Source organism: Cyprinodon variegatus, unplaced genomic scaffold (assembly GCF_000732505.1).
Source record: "Cyprinodon variegatus isolate N-32 unplaced genomic scaffold, C_variegatus-1.0 Scaffold357, whole genome shotgun sequence".
Classification (NCBI taxonomy): Eukaryota; Metazoa; Chordata; class Actinopteri; order Cyprinodontiformes; family Cyprinodontidae; genus Cyprinodon; species Cyprinodon variegatus.
In genome coordinates this window covers 443,025-464,630 of record NW_015150810.1, presented here as the reverse complement: position 1 = coordinate 464,630, position 21,606 = coordinate 443,025, and the positions used below count along the sequence as shown (strand labels likewise).

The window sequence follows — 21,606 nt, the reverse complement described above, 5'->3', positions numbered from 1 at the left end:
GTCTAACAAAAGTAATGAAGTGAATGATGTTTGATGGGTTTAAGGTCACTCAGGTAGATGTTTTTCAGGTTTGGTGTAGCTTACATACAGTACAGTAACAGACGTGATTCTGAGTAACATAAATGAAGGAAAAAACAAAACAAAACAATTACATTTTGAGTTCTTTGCTTATAAAATAACGTCTAGCTTTCCAGGAACTGAGAGAAAATGCTTGCTATAAATTAGAAAATTTGAACTGGGTTCTGTGCAGACAAAAAAAAAAAAAAAAAAAAAAACATAAAAGAAAGTTAAATAAAAAAAATTAATTTGGAGTTGTATTTTTCAGTACATGTGTAGTTACGAGTACAGTGTATCAGAGAATTGTAACATAAACAACACAAACAAAAAAGGTTTGGCTGTCAGGACTGGCTGCCACAATCATCTCATTATCCACTGTAGAGGCAGGAGGTAATTTCGGCATTATAAAATACAGCAGAGAGACACGAATAGGTGGGAGGAATGGAACAAAGTATGATGACAAAAGAAGCCGAGATTAACAAGTTGGAGGAAAAAATGAACTGGAAACTGTGTGACTGAGCAAGAAAGAAAAATAAAGAGGATAAAAGATGCATCAAAAGAGCCTTTTATAGATATCCTCTAACTCAGATCCCTGAAAGACCACATCTGTGGCTGTTTTTGTGTTAGAAGCAGGTTTTAGATCACAGCAGTGTAGACTTCCCAGATCAGAAATACCAATTGGTCAGGACAACTGCTGTGTGTATGCACCTGTGTACCTTTGTGGACAAACATTCAAGACAGTTTGCATCCAAAATCCCAAAGTAATTAGACCATAAAGAAAATTTCCAGAGAAAAAAAATAGACCCGTTATAAATAGTCTTTAACAAGTGATGATAAAATCAGTACAGAATGGAGATAAGAAAATCAAATAGAATTCAATTCAATTCAGTTCAAAAACTACTTTATTAACCCAAAAGGGAAATTAAATGTTGCAGTTACTCGCAAATTATTTTTAACTAGGTGTTGTAGGTGTTGATAGCTGTAGACTGGAAGGATGTTCTGTAGCAGTCAGTCTTGCATCGGAACTGAAGAAGCCTCTGACTGAAGAAACTCTGTTGTTGTTTAAAAATCTTCTAAAGAGGATGCTCACTGTTTTTCATAATTTTTATCACTTTATAAAGATTTATTCTTTGTCAAATAATCTTCAGAGGTTCTAGAGGAGTTCCAAGAACAGAATGGGCCATCTAAATTAGCTTGTTGAGTTTTTTTTTTCTCCATTAGATCTAAGCAATGGCAGCTCTAGAAATGTTTCATAAGGGTTGTTAGATGGGGCCACTAAAATGTTGGGGTGGCACTCTGAAACTAAAAGCCATAATTTCAGGGTTTGAATCTACTATTGTGGTAAACCTGAAATCATAAATACCTAAGTAACACCTAATAATATCTTGGCTTATTGTGTGATTTTTAATGTTACATCACTGGCTGGGCATAATGGTGTGAAATGCTAAACTGATACTACTACAATTTACACTTCAAAATTGGGCATAAATAAAAAATATCTGCGTTATACCTGCGACACAGTATAACCAGTCCTTTAGGAAGTACAGTCTGCTCTGTCCCTTCTTATGAATGGCTTCAAAAAGGAAAAAAAATATAAATAAAAATCCCTCTAGTTTCACAGCATTCATTAACAGAGGTGAAAAACATCAGAAAAATAAATTCTGATCCAAAAATGGAAGATTTCAAGTTCTTTTAAAAAAGAATATCAGAGTCAAGCTAGCAGAGCTACTCCAATGTGCAGCCACCACCTTAAGCAGTGCATTTCTAAAATGTAAATTCATAAACATAAAAAATCTGTCAATTATTAATAAATGGTCTCTTTACCATTTTTTAAATTATATAAATAATTGTATTTTTGGCCATTTATTTAGTGTCATTATATTTAACTTTATTCTTTAAGTACCAATTTTTATTTATGTGTATATATGGTTTAGTATGTTTGCATTTATGCTTCAGAGATAAACACCATAAAAAGGGAAATATTTATCATATAAAATAAACCTGATTTTGTGACAAGCAAGCTTTGACAAAACTTGTAAATGTAGTCAAAACCATTTTTTGAAGTGGGCTTGAAATGAATGTTCCAACCGCCTCTCTAATATTTAGTTGTTGTTTTGTTCTTGTTTATATTTTGTTCAGTAAAGAAGTTTGCAAATTTAGTGTTCATATGCTACACTTACAGGGTTTCTTGTTAGCCTGTGGACCGTGGCAAATAAGACAGTAGCATTGCTGATTGTTTTTCAGTTGCAAGTCTGTGGAGTCTCTTTTTAGACGCTAAAGGGAACATGGAATCGAGTATTTTGCCACCTCAGTTCAGCTTTTTGTCACTCCCTTTTTTATCTTCTGACTGGTGGAGCATTTCTCCACTGAGACTTTTTCTTCTCAGTAACGACCTTCACTTTAATATGAGCAATGGAATCAATGATGTGGAAAACTCTAGAATGGAAACTCATCTACAGAGTTATAGGGCAAAGTAGAGGTAGAAGAGTAAATCTGGTTGAAGGTTTCAGTAGCACCCTCTTTTAAAAATCAATTTCTCTATGATATCTGTTTGGCTAACTTATACTTGGTTATAGACATCTTGGAAATGTTTAGACCCTTAGTGATGATCAAGTCCAAAATATGTCCCTTTGTTTGCATTTGTTATTTAATATGTTGTCACACCAAGATTTACAAGAATGTACGTATCTTGCACTTTGATATTCACAACTGTCAGTGTGAATATTAGTCTCCAAAACTAAATAAACAGTCATAGACTACATATTATCACACATGTCAAATAAAATATCATTAGAATCACTGAAAAGGTTTTTGTTTGGACTTAGGAGGCCTGTGAATATTTAAAAACATTGTTCCAACTGGACTTTTTACCCGGAGAGACAAACACTCAAGAGTCATATTTGTCAAGAAAAGCATTTTCACACTTAAGCAAATCTTTAAACAATGTGGCCACCACTCCACCTTTTTGGTGCTGTCTGATCTCACAGACAGTAGCTTTGAGATGATGAATGGATTAGAATAGGTACCTCATTAAATCATGTAAAAGTATTTCTGTTGAAAAACTGCCTTTATGTTTAGGGCCAGTAATGAAGCTTTTGGTTAAAATGATATTCCTGACAGGGATCTAATGGTAAAGCAAGCCAGTTAAAGTTTAACTTAATGTCTGGTATTAATTCTGGTTTTGGTTGCATTTTGACAATTTATGGCATTTAAATTTAATTTGTTGTTGCTGTTTCTTAACCTTTTAGCCTTACTCTCTGTTATAGAAAAACTATTTTGCAGCTAAATGGGGCCCAGACTATATTACAGAGATGATTGAATACAATTTTGATAATGATTTGAGGGTCATGCTCATTAGGAGATGGCTTAGAAGAAGGTATGGGTCTGTGGCTTTTGGAAGATGTTGTTGTAGGAGCAGGGCCTTGGCAATGTGTAGAAGATATAAGAATTTTTTTTTTTTTTTCATCTAATCTTAAATGTTTCTTTCATGCTATATGTGAAATCCAACAGATGAGGCCTGAGTGGGAATAGAGATACTGGACATAGTGGGAGTTGGATGCAGTCTTGGTTGAGGTCTTTGGGTTGAGAGGCCAAGCTCTATCTGCTGGGGTAACTGTATGTGTCTGCACTGTCTGCCTCTGCTGTGTCTCACGATGTCCCTCACATACACACTCCTGTCCCACACTTGTTTTTTGGGGATCTGGTCATCCTACCTCTCACCTAGGCTGGCCAATATTTCAATATCATTATATATCACTATAAAATGGATTCAATATCAGTGGTATGGCTTTTAAACACATTTACAACATTTCACTATACATGACAGTCTATGAAATAGCATTTGTTACTGACTGATATTCCATGTTATACATAGTTTCATGTGTTTTTTCTTTTCTAAAGCAAATATTTCTACAATGTGATGTTGGAGGAGTTTAATAAAGATGGCAAAAATAAAAAGACAGGCATCTGCTGTGGGCATTCTCAGAAGTTTGTTTGAGGCTTTTACTGCTTTTATATTTATATAGAAATTAAATCAACCAAAATTAGGAAACTTTTCATGATATCTTTTTGGCTACAACAAGCATCAGTGAAATGTTGCACTCTAAAGAGACCTTTTACTTTAGGCTTTGGAGATATTTTTACCATGGTTTCACTAAATATGGGAAAACACTAAATTTAAAGGAAACCACAAAATCAGATATTATTATAGTTTTCCTGTTTGGCCTGTTATCAAAAATATAGAGTTGACAACAGGACTGTGCTCTAAATCCCTTAATTTGACCGAAACAGGGACTTGGTTTGTAATTAAAATTTCCAGGATTAAAGGACTAATGTCTATACACGATCTGGAAAAACTAATCCATGCGTTTATTTTTAGTCGAATTGATTACTGCAATGGTGTTTTCATAGGTCTGCCTAAAAAGTGGATCATACAGCTGCAGCTGATCCAGAACGCTGCTGCCCATGTCCTCACTAAGACTAAGAAAGTAGAGCACATCACCCCAGTTCTAAAGTCTTTACAATGGCTCCCTGTATCCTGAGAAAAGACTTTAAAATACTTCTGTAAAGTCTATAAATCTCTGAATGGCTTAGCACCTAAATACATCAGACTTGCTATCAGTGTATCAACCCTCCAGACCACTCAGGTCTTCTGGCTCCAGCCTGCTCTGCATACCTAGAACCAGAACTAAACATGGAGAAGCAGCATTTAGTTCCTATGCTCCACTTATCTGGAACAAACTTCCAGAAAACTGTAAAAGTGCGGTAAGCTTGAGTTCCTTTAAATCAAGACTAAAAACACATTTGTTTAGGATTGCCTTCGAATGTTCTAGTTAAACAGTTCAACTGAAACATCATTAGTTCAACTTTCTTATTTTGTTTAGTCCAACTGTTTTAAATATTCTTTTTTGTTTCTGCATTTTTACATTTTTTTTCCTACTTGCTTTGATTCTGTTTTATTTTCCTATATTTTCGATCATTTAAAGCCCTTTGCATTGTCTTTGTACTGAATTGTGCTATACAAATAAATTTGCCTTGCCTTGCCTTGCTTAAAATATTAGTGTAAGGTTATTGAGTGTCCCATTGTCAGACCTTGTCATCTTTGTCATAGCAGAATTTTTTTAAGGTTCGTCCACATCCTCTTAAGCTTAAATTAAACTGTTTTCTCATTAGTACAAAAGTTATGTCATTCTTACGCTCTTCTTTCAGTTTAAGGCACCTAATTAGTCTCATTCACCTTGATTTTATTCAGTAATTTCTTTAATGTAATCCTTTTCTGTGAGGAGGGAAAAATGCAGCTGCACAATTTACACAGAGGTGAGTTTTGGTATGATGTGAAAGTAAATTGGCTTTCCAACCATGTGTGTAAGGACTCCAGGGGGAGTTTGGATGTGCTTTTTGGGGAGAATGGGGAGGTTGGTAATTTCTTGTAAAACGTTAAAATTAGATCAATCTTAAGCTCGTGCAATTAAAAGGATACACTATTAGGTCTCTATTAAGAAATACTTGATGCAGTTAGTATCTGTGAAGTAAACTACTTCATCTTTCATAATTATCACATCAGTGAAGTGTCTCTTCCTCTTGCATTCATTGGAACTCTCCCATATTCACCCCCCTGACGGCAACCATCCAGATTAACTACTTGTGAAATCTCTGGCCAATCTTGCACTTTCTCACAGCCCCCTACACACTTTCTCACACGCAAACATGCAGGCTTTCTATCGTTTTTCAGTTATTTTTACACGATTGGTTGTTGCTAAGCTACAGGCAACCATCAAGTTTTTCTTTTCCAGCCAATAGAGGCTATTCCTTCACTAATGGCTTCAGCTGACGCCAAATACTGTGGAAGCACTTTGTTGTTTCTTTTGTCTCATCTTTACTCAGTGATCTCTAAAGCCATAGGCTTTCCCAAGTTCTGTGGCTTGCATTTTAAACCATTAAATTCTGTTTTTAAATTTCAAAAGAGCTTTACAATTTATTCAATCATTCTATTTATGAACATGAACCAAACTTGGTTTATTTTTTAGTTTTTGTTTTGTTGACTTTAAAAAAAATGTGTTTCACCATCATCTTTTAGCATTATGTTCAATGAAGCTGCCAAACTGTCTCATACAATGGCAGCGCATTGACTAAATGGGGTTTCCTATTCATGCTGACTATCATACACATTATACTACAAGACAATCTCTTGTGTATGTTGCAGAAGGTACACGACTGTGAGTGAGGGCAGCAGATGGATGCTGCTGCTTTCAAGGTCATTAACGGTCTAGTGCGCTCAAAAGGGCAGCATTTTCAGAAATATAGAGGACACACTATCTAGACTACATATAAAAACTGAGACACGTATACCTTAGAAAACAATAACTGTCTAAATTGTAATTAAAAAGGGTACGTGTTTAGTAAGCATGTATGCACATGCACATATGTTCATGCTTTATCATACACAATCTTTTCCACTGCCTCTGTTAGAGAGCAGACAGGATAATCCATCTTCATTTCATGGTACAGAGGTGCTTTAAGGATAGAAGCTGGACAGTGTGCAATGAGCCAAAATTATATGTTCACTCACACAAACACATATCTGTTAAAGACTATGATAGATTACAGGCACTTTCCGGGATTAATCATGTTTTGTTTATAGATTTTTTCTTTAACACCATCATTCAAGACTGAATGGATGGTGTAAAATATTGCTGTAAAGTCTAAACCTGTAAAGTCAAGCAGATGTCGAACAATATTTAAAGCCATAACATCTGATGTACTCAGGAAGAATTACCTGTTTTAAAGCTGTACATCCTTTCTGTTGCTAGTGGACTGTGTTAACATTTGCCTTTAAATATAAGGCTATTCAAAATAATATGTTTGTTTTGCAGAGTACAGGTGCTGTAGTAAGGATACTGCCCTCCTTTCTTTGTATGCTGTGCTTCTTGACAATCATTTTCACTATATAATTTCCATGTAAATAAAGTTTAATTTAAGTGGGAATTGGTTTGAATTAAAGCTGCCACTCTTTGTGAGGTTTTTCACTGGAGGCGCTTTACAGTAAATTAGGTTTATTACAGACAGAAGATCACCTGGTATTTTGATGGCCGCAGGTGTGAAGGTACCCTTAAGTGGGCATTGCAAAGAATGGCGATTTATTTTTATTTGCACAATCTATACTTTAATGTCTTAGTTTAGGCACTTTTTAAAATATTAAGCTTTATTCAAATATTTAAAAATAGATTTTTAAACACTCAGTGTAGTTTAATTTTATATCAATTTCAATATTCCTATGTCTTTAAGAGCATTAATAGCAACTCTAGCACCATCCATACATCTATCCATCCATCCATTCTTGGCTGGACCCAGGTTCATATTTTTTAGACCTCTGCAATTTTAATCATGATTTCTTCATTAAAATATGCACATGATAATAATCATTTTGAAATTATGCATTATTTAATTTAGGATAAAAATAGTTTCATTAATTTGATGCATATCTCTTAATTCCTGTTAAAATGTTCACATTTACATATTGAAATATTACCAATGATTAATGTTTTAAAATTGTGCTGTATTTGGCTTTCCATACATGCTCCAGTCACAATTGTCCCTAATTATAAATTTCTGCTTGTTCGACATGTTTAGATTTTACTTCAAAGTGTTATGGTCAGAACCTTTCTTCAGGCTCTACAGCAAGATCATCCTTTTATTCAAAACCACCTCTACTGTATCCTGATCCTGCAGGTGCATTGGTGGACCCACCTTGTTGTTGCATTCATCTAGAGCAGGGATGTAAAACTCCAGTCCTCAAGGACAAGTGTCCTTTACCATTTAGATGTTTCATGCTTTAGCATACCAAAGTTAAATTCAGCATTTAGGTTATTTGCAGGACTGTGGAGAACTTCCTCAATCTAGGGCAAATTAAAAATATATACCCATTGGACCTGTCCTAATCATAAATTAATCTAATAAAGCTATATAACAGATCCCTGGCTAAAACTGCTAGGTTTTTAAGTGCCATATCAGAACAGAGGTGCAGAGGGCAGACTGTCTAGAGGTGAAAGACAACTGAAGCTAGACTGTAATTATGTCTTGGGGCGCTGTTCCTCAAGTGATCACAGAACGTTTTCTATCTAAAATAATGAAGCAACTGTCTGACCCAGAGTGGAGAGTAAGATTCAGGTATGATGTTTTTTCTGCCTCTACCTGTAGCACACCAAGCCATTAGCATTTTATAAACTCATAAGAAAATATCAGGAAAAGATTTTATGCAATTTAAAGCAATTCAAGCAGAAATGGGTAACTTTTAACCACTATGGATTCTGTAATCCTCGGATTTAGCGCCCCCATATGCCACTGGCAACACTGCACTGTTGCAATATTAAACATCCATGTTTTTAAATATGATATCAGATAATTTTGGTTTGTACCACCAGATGTCGAAGTCATGCAGTTTCTTTTTAAGGGAAAGCCACAGTGATCCCTTTTAAAATGAAATCGTACATCAGCAAACCAAAAATATCCATCCATGGTTGTTCAGTATTTTTGCAAAGTAGAGGAAACACATTTTATGGTGAAAATGTTAAATGGCCTGTACACATAAAGTAGAGTGCTTGTTCAATTCAGGAGACTTGACCAAAGCGCTTTAAACTACATTTAGTCATTAACCTATTCATACACACAGTGATGGTGGCAACCAAAATTGACAGAATTGAAAACTGACAGAAGCTAGGCTGCTGTAAACTGGCTGCACTGGGCCATCTTACCACCAACAACTTTGCTTAATTTAGTAAAAGAATGTACCTTCATACAAGCAAAGCAGTCTAACAATATGATAGTGATGTTTAAAAAGAAAAATCCTACGACGAAGAGCATGTTTTAAGGCTTTTTGATGTTTTCCTAGGTTTAGTAAAGTAACTATGTTTCAGCAAACTGTTCATTTTAACTAACTTTCACAGATTTTTTTTGAATTGAAGAAATAGTTCTTTTTTCTAAATTTCTGCACAAGATCTCTGAAATTTGTGTTCTATTAATACTTTATGATTTATTTGCTTATTTGTGGTGAGTTTCTGTCAGAATTTTTCTGCTTCATGATTTTCTGTCCAAGTATTAAGCAGATTTTATTTATTTGTTTTACTAATTATTCCATGCTGCTCCTTAATTACTCCTTTTTTTAAATCCATAATTGCGTACTGGATCCCTTTATGTGTGTTTAACTGCTGCCACAATCTTTCAGATTCTGGACATTTACTATCCGAATCCTTCCTTTTTTCCTCACCCCATAACGGGGTAATTGATTCCCGAAAATGAGCAAGATTCAGTAGAGTTCAAAGAGCTTTGCTTGTGTCCTGTCCTTTATTTGGAGAGAGGCTAAATCTGATCAGAATAAGCTCTCTTTGATCATAAACCCATTTATACTCAGTGCTTCTTGAAAATAGGTTAAATACTGTAGCACTGCAGTGGGCTATGTTTCCAATAAACATTTCACCTCTACACCTACAAAACACCTCCACGTTTCCATTGATTTAATGCGAAACAGCGGAGAAAAATAGATTGGAGCACAACAGACTATTTTCACAGATAGGGTCGATATGACCTGTGAAGGACATTTTATTTTCCTTAGAAAAAAGAGGTGTGTAATTACTGTGTCCTCTGAACTCATAACTCACTGCTGCTATGCTGAATGTACATGTGCTTACATTTCTTAGAAAATCACAATTTTTTCTCCCTATTAAATGTACACTGTCATAAAAATATGAGATTTTTCAAACACGCAACTCAAAGCAGTTGTTCTGTCACCAAATCTGGCCTGAACAAATCGGAGAAACAAGATATTTTGCCTAGGAGCTGCGAAGTGATTTAGAAATTCAAAGCGGGCATCATACTGTCAAATATAACAAAGTCTGTCAGTTCATGTTTTTGGCTTTTTATTAACAAAAACAAAAACATTGTCATTCCTGAAGACATCTTCACTGTTCTTGTGACAGCTTTTACAGTCACTTGTGGTAAGGAAGAACAGATGAGAGCTTCTCATGGTGATAAATGTAAAATGATGCTGGGTGTATTTGTCTGACTTTTAGTCATAACAACTTTACCTAATTTGAATGATCCTCTTAAAATCCAGCCGGCAACCATTTTAAAGCGCTTACAAATAAAAGCTCAGAAACACTGGTGATACCAAAAGTTGAAAGCCCCACAGCTCTGGAACTGTTATACTTACAGGTCTGAAATTTTCTGCAGGGCTTACATTTCCTTAGTTATTTGCTTTTCCATTTGGATATACAAAATAGGCAAGTATTATCCAAAATTAGGTGGGTGTTAAGAGGTTAAATTACTCTCAATCAATTATCTTAAAAGGAGCAAAAGATCTAAAATACCATGTTGAAATTATTGGTGTATAGAAGCTGTACCAAGTCAACAGTAAAAGTAACTTTCTTTATGTGCATAGTGGGAATGAAGAGACTTTCATTTGTCTCAGAAATTTAGAGTTAAACCTATTTTACAAAGATAAATCATTGCAACCTATATAATATATTTACTTAAAACATGGTCAGATTAAAAAAGCAATGTATATATGAAATTGTGATTTAAAAAATTCTGGGCCCTAATCTTGGCTGGGACCATTTAGAAGCATGTTAGTTTGCCCTACCTTCCTCCAAAACTGCTATTTGTTGTCTTTTTATGAACTTGTTAATTGATGTTATGAGTACATATCACAAAGATATACTGTAATGACTTAAATACCTGTTTAGTTTTAAATGGCATGTTATAAATGTAAAAAAAAGAGCCTCTCTATATGTATCTAAAATAAAGTGAAATAGAATAGAACTATATTTTATTGTACCACTGTGAGGATATGCAGGCGCACCATGCAGTTACAGAAAATATGATAGTCGTATTAAAGAATTAAGCAACTGTGTCACTATTTTACTGCAGTAATGTACAAAACATATCCCTATTTTTGTACAGAAAGTCACGTCTGAGTGGTAAGTTGGTGTTTAGATGATAGGTTATATGCATCAGGGTTCTTCCCTTTGTTTAGGTTTCTTTTTAATTTTTTAGTTTCACTCTTATGTTGTGTCTTTGTAGTCATTTTCTGGCAGTGTTGTTTTGTTCTGTTGTCCTCTGTTGCCCCCTTGTGCCAGTCTGCTTTCCCCTAGTTTCTAGTTGCTTCTTTTCACACCTGCTCCCTATCAGCTGATTACCCCGGTCTTTGTTCTTTCTCCAATATATACACCTCCTGTGTAGTTCCTTAGTGCTGGTTTCCTGCTGTTGCTTTGCTCCACATGTATATTTTCCTCTGATATCTACTGGTTTTAGTTTTCCTGTAACTGTCCTTGGTTTTTTGCTACCTTTACCTTTTACATTTCTTTAAACCTGCAACCACTCATCTCTCCCTCTCTCATCTCTGCATTTGGGTTCTCAGTCAACCCTCACCCAACCTTGACAATATGTAGATAAGAGTTTACTCTTAAAACTATGTTCTTTATCTGGACTTTCTCATACTTGCTGCAGCGGTATATGGGAGACATAGGCGCTTCTATACAGAAAACGGGTAAAATGGTCTATAGTGCTTCAAAATGCATTTACTCATTAAACATGAGAAGGGTCTCAAATACATGGTTTTGGATGCACAAACAGGATTGTACAAATTTTCAATATAATACCTGGGACATGTGGACAGCAGTGTTGTGCTTTTCACTGGAAAGAGTAACTAGTTAAAGTTAAAAGTTACTTCATCCAAAAAGTACTTCAAGTACTTTGTTTACTACTTCCAACAAAAAAATTACTTTTAAAATGACAATTCTTAAAAATGCAGGCATTATTGTTCTTATAACTTAAAGGTAAAGTGGAAGATTTTCAGAAATTTTTGAAAAGACCCACCCTCTCCAGTTTAAAAAGAAAATGTATGGGCACAATCATGCAAGAGCATACACAAACCCATTTCTCCTCATCCACACTTTGTTTAGAAGTTGCTGGTAGCATCGCTCATACAGGCTGACTTTCCAAAAGCATCACTCATACAGGCTGACTTTCCAAAAGAAGTTTTGCAATTTCTTCACTATGTCAGACTCACCATACGAGAACTTAGGATGGCCTTACCTAAACATATCACCAGAATGATTGACAATTAGGAGTACCACTTATTTTGAAGATCCACCTAGAAAAAGAACATCCTCCACTCTACCTTTAAGTTTTGTGTTGTACAAAATTTGAACTCCAACACGAAGTACTTGTTTAAAACTACTTTATTTAAATCAGACCTGAGATTGATTTGAAATAAATAAACATGACAGGTGCTCCAGAAACACACATACATGAAATGCATCATTATGGAAGGCAAAAGTGGCTCTAAATGACTGCTGTGAAGTGGAACAAGCACACAGCTACTGCCTGAACATTACTATGCTGCCAGTAGCGATAGTGCAGACTGGAAAATAATTTTGCTGCTGTTTGTTTTACCTGCAACATTATTTTTACTGCACTTTGCAGCCAGTTCTCTATTCTTTTTATCTTCTTTCTCTCTCCGCCTTTCCTCTCAACTGTTTATGCTGCTCCAAACTAAAAAGGGCAGCCGCTCTAACTGTTGTGGGCCTCAGAAACAGAAGGGAGGGGGCGTATGGGGGGGTCTGTTTTTTTTTTCAAAATCGTTCCTTTTCAGTCTGTCAGGGCTTTTGCAAGCCTGAATGGCCTTGACTGTTTATTTTTTAAAAATCTCCAATCTCCCGATGGCCTTTGTCCGCCTGATTAATGTTACAGCAATGCATTACTGTTACATTTAACACCAGTAGACAACACTTAAAAGCAACCTTGCATACATCTTCGAAAAAAATTCAATTTTGGAGTTAGTTGTCCTTTTTGTTATAAGTACATTTATACCTCATGTACCGGTAACTATTTGTCCTCTAATCTTCAGTGCCCACATATGTTTCATTGAAAAGTAGGGGATCATCATCAACTCTATGGCAGAAAAGAAAAAAAAATGCAAATCACCACATTAAACCAACACCAAGTAACTTCAACCCTTTAAAGCCAATTGTATCTTATTTGCTATGTCAGTTTTTGAGAACTCTGCATCATCAGTGAGATATCTTTGTTCTGGAAAACCCTGACTTAAACAAAAAGACACATGTAGTGAAGAGAAAACGTATAAACGATTATACAGCAATGCCTAATGCATCAACATTGATGCAGATAAATGATCTTATTTAACATACAAAAGTTATTTTTTTAAGTCACAGATTTTTCTTTGAATTGTTTTATGGTCCAGGCTTTAATGGGTTAAATGGCAAAATATTGTCTGACCTTTTGTGATTATACATTAGCTTACTTACTAGTTGAATAACATCTCTGTCATGGCTCGATGGGGTCTGTATCACTTTCACCTGCACTATACTTTGAGAAGGGTGGTAGTAACCCTGCATCACAAAACAACAAATGTGCAGACTGCTGTACGGCATACCTCACTTTCCCCTTTCCCAATTCTTTTAAAGACTGAAGTCGATGCGAATGAATTTGCCTGAAAAACTGTATTCTTGGCAAAACTGTGCAGGGTTGATATAAAGACAATGTGGCACCTTCCTGCTGGGATCTTTTGGGTATGACATCATATTCATCTGTTACAACGCTCTGAAATGCTCAGCACAATTGACAAGTCGTGTGTGTACGTGTGTGTGTGTGTGTGGGGGGGGGGGGGGTTAATAAAATGAAACATGTGTCTTTACATAAGTTTATGCCTAGTAATTTATGCATGAGTATATCATCTTTAATATCAATATTCTCGATTTTTATGATGGTTGAGAGATTAAAAAAAAAGTTCAAGAGATTACATATACAGAGATTGCTGACGTATAACATTGTAGCACCTGTTTGAAGACAAATAAGAAAGAGTATATTAATATTGCACAGTCATGCTTTTAAATTAGTTTAAAACAGCAATCAAAACAATTCAGAACAGCTTACCCTCTGGTCTGCAGATTGACAAACAGATCAATCTAAAAATCAATGCAGTTATAGACATACACTTGAATTTATTTGTCATGGTCATAATAAACAATCCTTCCTCACAACTGAGATTTATGTTGTAAACAATATGCAATAGACTTTAAATAAATGTCATAAAACAATGCAGAGTGTTGGATTATATGCTGCTGCAGAAACACTGATTATTATTCCCAAAGGCTGAGATCTTTTGACCAATCAGTTATTTCTGGTCTGCAACTCACTGTAAAGTACTATGATGTTTGCCTGTGTTGTATTTGTCATAATATCAATCCTTTATTTCCACATGCTTCTTACTTCAGCACACAGTAAACGCACTATAGAAACTAGTCTTCATTAACACACAGCAAGGTTCACACATGAATGGTTATTTAACTTGATGGCTGTCCAAAAAATTCAGATGAGCAAAATGAAGGAGCTGAATGCATCATAAAACGTCAATAAATGCTCACGTCTTTTCTCCTCAATATACCCAACCCTGGGATTATTAGCAGTGCTAAGAAAAACCTTTGATGTTCATTGTTTGGGTGCTTCGGAAAAAGTAGGTTAGAAGCAACATTTGGGATCTAATTTCATTATTTTGGCACTGCTCAGAATGTAATGTGCCAAGAGAGTCTGAAATGTGCAATCCCCATTGCAGCTGCTAAAAATCTTTCTGAAAAACAAAATATTATATGCAATTTATAGGATAGCTAAAAAATTCTTGCACAGAACATCCAGCAAAGACTGCTAAATGATCTTAAACATCTTATCCATACATACAAAATCTCTGCTGTGGGAGAGCCATAATGGGGGCCTTTTAATGATTTATATAGAAATAGTGTTACAGTGCAAAATCATGCATATAGAATCTGAATGAGAAGGTCTAAAAAGTTGAGAATGCATGTATTAAAATAGACCTCGAACATGAAAAAGACTTGAGTAGGGGGCCTTAGTAACAAAATGACAAAATATAACAATCACATATTATATTACAGACATTCTTTATAAATATAATTGCATGTAGATTTTCATGTGGTGAAATAGAAAGGTAAGACAAGGACAAGAAGATTCGTAGATGATGACAAATAAAAATAGAGAAACAAGCTACATGGAGTAACAGAAATTGCAGAGAAGGCCATGGGGTGAAGAGATAAGAATCTGAAAAAGTGAAGTGCTTAAACCTTTTGCACAAAACCAAAGTACTCTTACACTCTATTGTTTGTGTGGATAACTCTTATATGAGTTTAAAATAGATGCAATGGTTGCAGAAATGTATGAAAACTAGAAATAATGTGGATATGTGGATGACTGAATTGAAATCTGATACTGCAGGTAGAGGAGGTATTGCGATGAGGTAGGTTTTGTGGAGGGAGTAAACACAAATAATTGAAAGAGATATATTTAATCTAGCACATATCCAGAAAACATGAAGCAGGTGGAAATATAAGGCCTGTCAAAAGCGCAGCGTTTTGTCAATGCAAGTTATTTATTCAGAATCTTTACTGATCTGTGGGAAAGTGGAACAAATTAACTATCAAATTACACCATGAAGTCAATTTTTTTTTACTAAGATTTTGAAGTGGATCATGTTTTACTCTGATTTTGGGATGATGTACAGGAAAATGATAGAAGGGTTGCAGCAGCACTGCCAGATTTTTATTTATTTTTTTTATATTGTAGGGCTGTTTTGGTAAAGATTTTATGACTATCAAGAATGGTACAGCCTCGAAACAACACAACCCCTCTCCCCCAACCGCTGTATGAAAATGAAATGCTTTTGATTCACTTGTGAGCCATACTATTGAAAGAACAAAGGTTGGCTATTTTTGACTGATGCCCTTTTCCCCCTTTCAATACTTAATGATTAGTTGGGCTTAATGAACAACACTCTATACACATTCTATGACAGCCCCTAAGTGGTCAGATAATTATATATGTAAATGATGAGAAAATATGACTAGTGGACTATAAGTGTCACACACCTAAATATTTATCAAGCCCAGGATACATTGCTTTTTCTTCAGTGCAGTTAGAGTGTACAGTGTCATATAAAATATATATATTTATTATTTTTATTGCAACACCAGTATTCCTGCTGCTGTGGTTCTTATTTAGGTAAATATTGTGCCTGTAAGTTGCTAAATTCTTTAACATGTCAAAAATCCTTAGCAATGCCTTTCCAAAAGATCACATAATTTATGCTATTTTCAAATTTGTAGAAAGGCATTAGTAGATTATTTTTAAATTTAAGCCAACTAAATTTAGAAGTCCAAAAATTGCAAAGAATGTGCATAACAGTGTAAAAGGTGTGAAAAGATAAATGTTGTATTCACTTAGAGCCAGGTTCAGTTGCAAGAAGGAACAGTAGATTCAAATGGCAAAGAGACAGTTCTCCAACTCATGTTTTTTACATTGAGGAGGCTGATAATATAACACAATCTAAGGCCGGATTAGCCTAACTTCGTTCCATGTATATTCCTTCATCCCTCACAAAATGTTCAGTGCAGCAATCCACCCCTGATGTGTGGAGCATCCATCCGTACATCACCTTTTTTTTTTTTTTTTGTCACGTACCGGATTTGCTTTACTCACTCTATATCTGACTTTTTCTTGTCTTACTCGTCTGGTGTTTAAAAATTGTTGCATTTTGCTTCCATCAAAAAGGACTCAATGTTCTTCTGGTGGATGAGTGGAGGGCTTTCCATCATGCTGCGGTGCAATGGAGCCAGTTAGAATGACCTAATTGACTAGAGTACCTAGTATTTGCAAAGGATTGGAAAACACATGAAGGAGTCTTGTGTCAATGAGGTGTCACTTTCAAAGATACTTCAGACAAAAGTTGTATTGTACAGTAAATGATAACCCAACTGCATATGCTTGGTGTGAAGTTTAATTCCCAAATTAACAAAAAATTACAAACTTAAAAAGCCTGGATACCAAGTAAATACGAAAAGCAGAAGCACTATTGAAGCACACCAACAGCAGCATGAGAGCAGTGATAAAAAGAAGAGCTGAAAAAAATGATGGGGAACGGGAGCTTGTACAAGGCTAAGTGGAAACAGGTGCTCAAACCAGGAAGAAGAGGGAAGGGAGCTGAGTGGCAAGATAAACACATAGGATCTAAGGTGGGTTCCCTGGAGGGTAAACAAGATGAAATGATAAGTATTTACATAAATAGTGAGGCCCTAAAAGATGCTCCAAATTTAGTGTGAACCTTAAAATTCGAGTCTAATTTTTTGGCTGGGCCAGTTTGAAGAAAATGGGTGAAACTGTCTGTGTTTCTATCTTGTTAAATAATGTGTCCCCATCCACAGCATCTCCATTGCAGTGCAATATAAGAAGACTGTGAGACTAGTTTAATGTAATATATGGGATTGTTTTCAAACGGCTCATCGCTGCCTTTGCCAGAGGGAGTGGACTGGATTGAGTCTGTCTAAATGAGATTGTGGAAGCGAAACTGTAAAAAGCAACAACTGCAGAAAATGTGGAAATAGCTAAAGCTTAGTGTACCATGATTTGTTGTTTTGGGGTGAATTTGTCTCCAAATTTCATTGTTCTTGTGCAGACTTGGGCAGTTTCCTAGTGGGGGCTGAAATGATTCCTCCAATGATTTGTGTACCATTCATTAAAAAAAAAAATCCTTCTGGGTACCAGTAGTCATAAGATTCCTTGTGGGAAATTATCCGCTTTGAAGTTTTGTTGAAATTTGTTTACAGCGCACTGTTTTTGTGTTATGCATCACTCTCACTTCTGGTAATGATAGAATATACTGCTGAATTTACGGATGCTGGCTGCAGTTTTATCGATGGGAATGGCAAGTAGTAAAAAAGAAATGCAGGGTAAAAAAAGAAAAAAGAAAATGGCCAATGTGTTGAATCATCTTAAACAATAAAGAGCACAGCATTGCAAAACTGAGTTGTTACTTCATAAATGCATGTTCTCAGAGCTTCAGGACACTGCAGAAGGAGACGTCCACTGTCATACTGAACCAACCATCCCTCTTAGCACCCATTAGAAGCCCCCTGTGTCAGCACGCTATTAATTTATGGGTTTTTTAACCATTTGCTCTTCAAAACCACTCCAGGAAGTTGATTCTACAGATGGCACACATCAGCAAACAACAGATATCTGCACATACTGATTTGTCATGTTCAAAAGTTGAAGCTCTGAGAGCTGATACTCTGTAGTGAATCAGCAGCTGCAATGAGTAAAGGACACCTGCTAAGAGGTCAGCATTAGCAAAAGCTATGTTCAAGATAGAACATTGATTTGATTGCCCAGAATTAAGGCTATGCTGCCATCACTTGTGAGGATATACTGTAGGATCATACCATTATGAGAATAGCGAGAGGGGTTCAAACGCTTCTCTTGATTATGAGTCAGCATAATGCGGTGAGGAAATGTTTGAGTGTGTCACATTGTCATGAAGTGTATCCAAATATGATAATCAGATGCATCAAGGCATCTGCAGTTAATATATATATTTGAAAATAAAAAAAGCAATCTTACCATCTTAATTGCTGTAATGCCGCCTGTTGTAACATTTATCCTCAACACCTGGAGAAACTAAAGATGTGTATGAGTGATAACATGGCCAAATTATAATGCTACCTCTGATCCACTGTTTTACAGCTTCAAGGTTTTGAAGCTCACTGAGTGCAATAGCTTAGGCTATATAATGCATGCATTAGCATTATGTACAGTGTTGTAAATCCTAGATGCCGCCAGCTTATTCCAGTAAAGTTTGTTTCTCGTAAACATAACACAAAGGGGAAATCACTGTTAAGAGAGAAAAGGCTGTTGCTGAAGTCCACTACTTTTCTGCAGCTGGTCGAGGCCTAAAAGTACGGACTGTAACTTACAACACTGTTAAAGAATTTCAATCCCTTCATCTATTTTTCAAAAATAGATGAAAAAAACGGTTTGTTGTAATGTTATTTCTAATATAAACCCTAAAAGCTGAGCTTAACATTTGTCCTTGGTCTAGCAATGGTCCTTGTAAATTCTGATAGGTTTTCTAATAAACAGCATTTTAGATGATTCGAATGAGTAATAATGTGTACTGATGACCAAAAATTATTAGCAGTCTTTATCAGTAGGATCGGAGTAGATCGTAGAGAATCTAAATCTAATTAATGATAAATAAAAAGACTTGAAAATAAATGTCAAAAGAGTGCGGAAAATGTTAACTTTATAAATGCAGCTAGTGGAAACATAACACTATGACAATGGAAGTGATTGGATTACCTGATTCCAATCAATCATATGGGTGATACTGTACAGGTAGGAAAAGATGGTTCCACAAAGAATTAAGTAAAGGGTTATGAATACAAATGCATGTCACATTTTTTTATTTTGACTGGAAAAATGTTAAATCATAACATATTTCATTAAATTCAATACTCTGCACTGTATTTAATCAATTGTTTAATCATAAAAAAGTAATAAATTATATATTAAAGTCTGGAGTTCCTATGTGAGTATTAGGATTAATTGTAAAAAGAGGCATCTACATTTTACTTAGTGCTTCTATCAATGTAACATTTATTGGTTTAATTGAAGAACATGTTGCTGGAAAGAAATACAGCCTTCAGAATTGACACCCATTTTTTGATGATTTGTCAGAAGATAAGAATCAAACTGGATAAAATTCCGTTCTGCTGTTATTGATCTCTTCAATACTGTTGAGGGAAAACAACACATTTTCATGCCTGCCAGCCCAAAGTAACAGATGTGGCTCGTCGAAATAATGAAGTGAAACAATGATGCAGAACAACAGTAAAGAATAATTTAGATTATTATCGATTCCCCTTTCCTTAATAAACCTTGCTTTCAGTCAAAGTTTGAAAACAAAATTTTCTCCCAAACTCTAAAAGAAGAGGCACTGTTGTGAAATTTCTGCATTTAATAGTAGGTTGACAGCATGATGGCGTTTGAAAGCTGTCACATTTACTAAGCGGGAATAGTAGAGATAACCTGTATGCTTGTTTACCTGTACAAAGAATTTTGGAGTTCAGTGATTCACCCTGGTTGTCACTTCCCGGGGGCCTTCACTGTAGCAGTGCACTTCTCATTCTCCACTTTAATTCACTCGTCTGCTCTTTGTGTCTTCCAGCTGCCCTGTTTCCTGGGGAGGATAATGGAACGGCTGTGGTTCTCTTTGCTGTTACTGGCAGCAGCATGCAGGGGACAGCCGTGTCCAAAACGCTGCATGTGCCAGAGCCTTTCTCCATCGCTTGCTATCCTCTGCTCCAAAACAGGCCTGCTCTTTGTTCCCGCTGCCATTGATCGACGCACCGTGGAGCTACGACTTCAAGAAAACTTCATAACAGGTACCATATATACTAGCTCTATATTTCATTGATTCTGATAAACATTTACATTTCAAATTACATTTTTGCCAACCTGTTCTTTCTATGGGTTTTGTGTTTATCTTATTTTGTGTTGACAATTGACATGTGCTTTATCTCTAGCTTAATTAAACTTTTTAAAGGGCAATGCACATGTCAGCCACTCTTTTCAAGTTAATTTTATTGATGATAAATAAGAAATTTATACCAGTAACCTTTTTTTGGTTACTATGAAACATTCTTTACAGGCTGCAATCACTTGATACATTATTTTCAATTATTCTTTGCATTAAATTTCTATTCAAGAGTCCAATAAAGCAAAACTCATACAAAGTTAAATAACTTTATATTCTGCAGAAAGATGCTAAGCAGAGCATTTATACTAAACTCGTATTGGTCAATAACAGAGATAGTGGAATATGTTAGGCATTCTTTTCCTCCAAAAATAGAAAAATAGATAAAACCCCGGGTTTTATTTTACATAGAAATGTTATCCTCAATATGCACTTGTTTCTTAGTCAGATCTCCCTTTGCATGACCGACGCACCTAAATCATCTGTCAGATGATGAAAAAAAAGAATATGAAAAACTGGAGAAATACCAAGGGCTCTTGGAAGAACTAGAAAGAATAATACTTTGATTTCTTTAAGAAAATTAACCAGCTTTATTTTTTAAACCAGCCCCTTTCTTTTATTAAAGCAGTCTAAATTAACTTGGGAATACTTTTATGTATTATATTCAAGGACAGTTTTACCCACTTCATGAAGGACTTTTCAAAGCTCTGCTTTTTATGTTAGCGGCTGTTAGTTCTGTATTCTCTCAAGATGTTTCTACAGTTCTTTGACTGTTTCAAGGTCTGGTCTCTGGGGGCCAAAATAGTACATAATTACAATGTTTCCATCTGTGGTTTTATTTTTCTATTTTTATTGAGGTATGCTTTTATTTCAGCAGGCTACTATTTGATATGAAAAAGTAAAGTCTGGGCAAAATAACAAAAAACATAATCAGTCCATATCATACAGTAGATTAAAATCTGTTTAAATAAACTCCCATCCAGTTCCCACAAAGTTGGGAGCATGGAATTGTCCAAGATGTCTTAGTATGCTAAAGGATACCAAGCCATCTGAAAGACCATCCTACACCATAATCCCCGCTCCACCAAATCTTAAATTTGGCCCAATGCAGTCAGACAAGTACAGTTCTCACAAAATCCAGACTCTTCCATCAGATT

The 21,606-nt window shown here is 35.5% G+C and overlaps 1 protein-coding gene across 2 annotated transcripts in view; it reads left to right on the top strand.

The window, feature by feature from the left end:
* Positions 1-21,606, top strand: part of LOC107091915 (leucine-rich repeat and fibronectin type III domain-containing protein 1-like protein) — a 224,769-nt gene that overhangs the window by 101,386 nt on the left and 101,777 nt on the right. For both annotated transcript variants that reach the window (XM_015386143.1, XM_015386142.1), the window contains exon 3: positions 20,141-20,357. In XM_015386143.1, coding sequence (XP_015241629.1) covers positions 20,165-20,357 — 193 coding nt within the window. In that variant the 5' untranslated portion in view covers positions 20,141-20,164. The remainder of the gene's footprint in view (positions 1-20,140; positions 20,358-21,606) is intronic.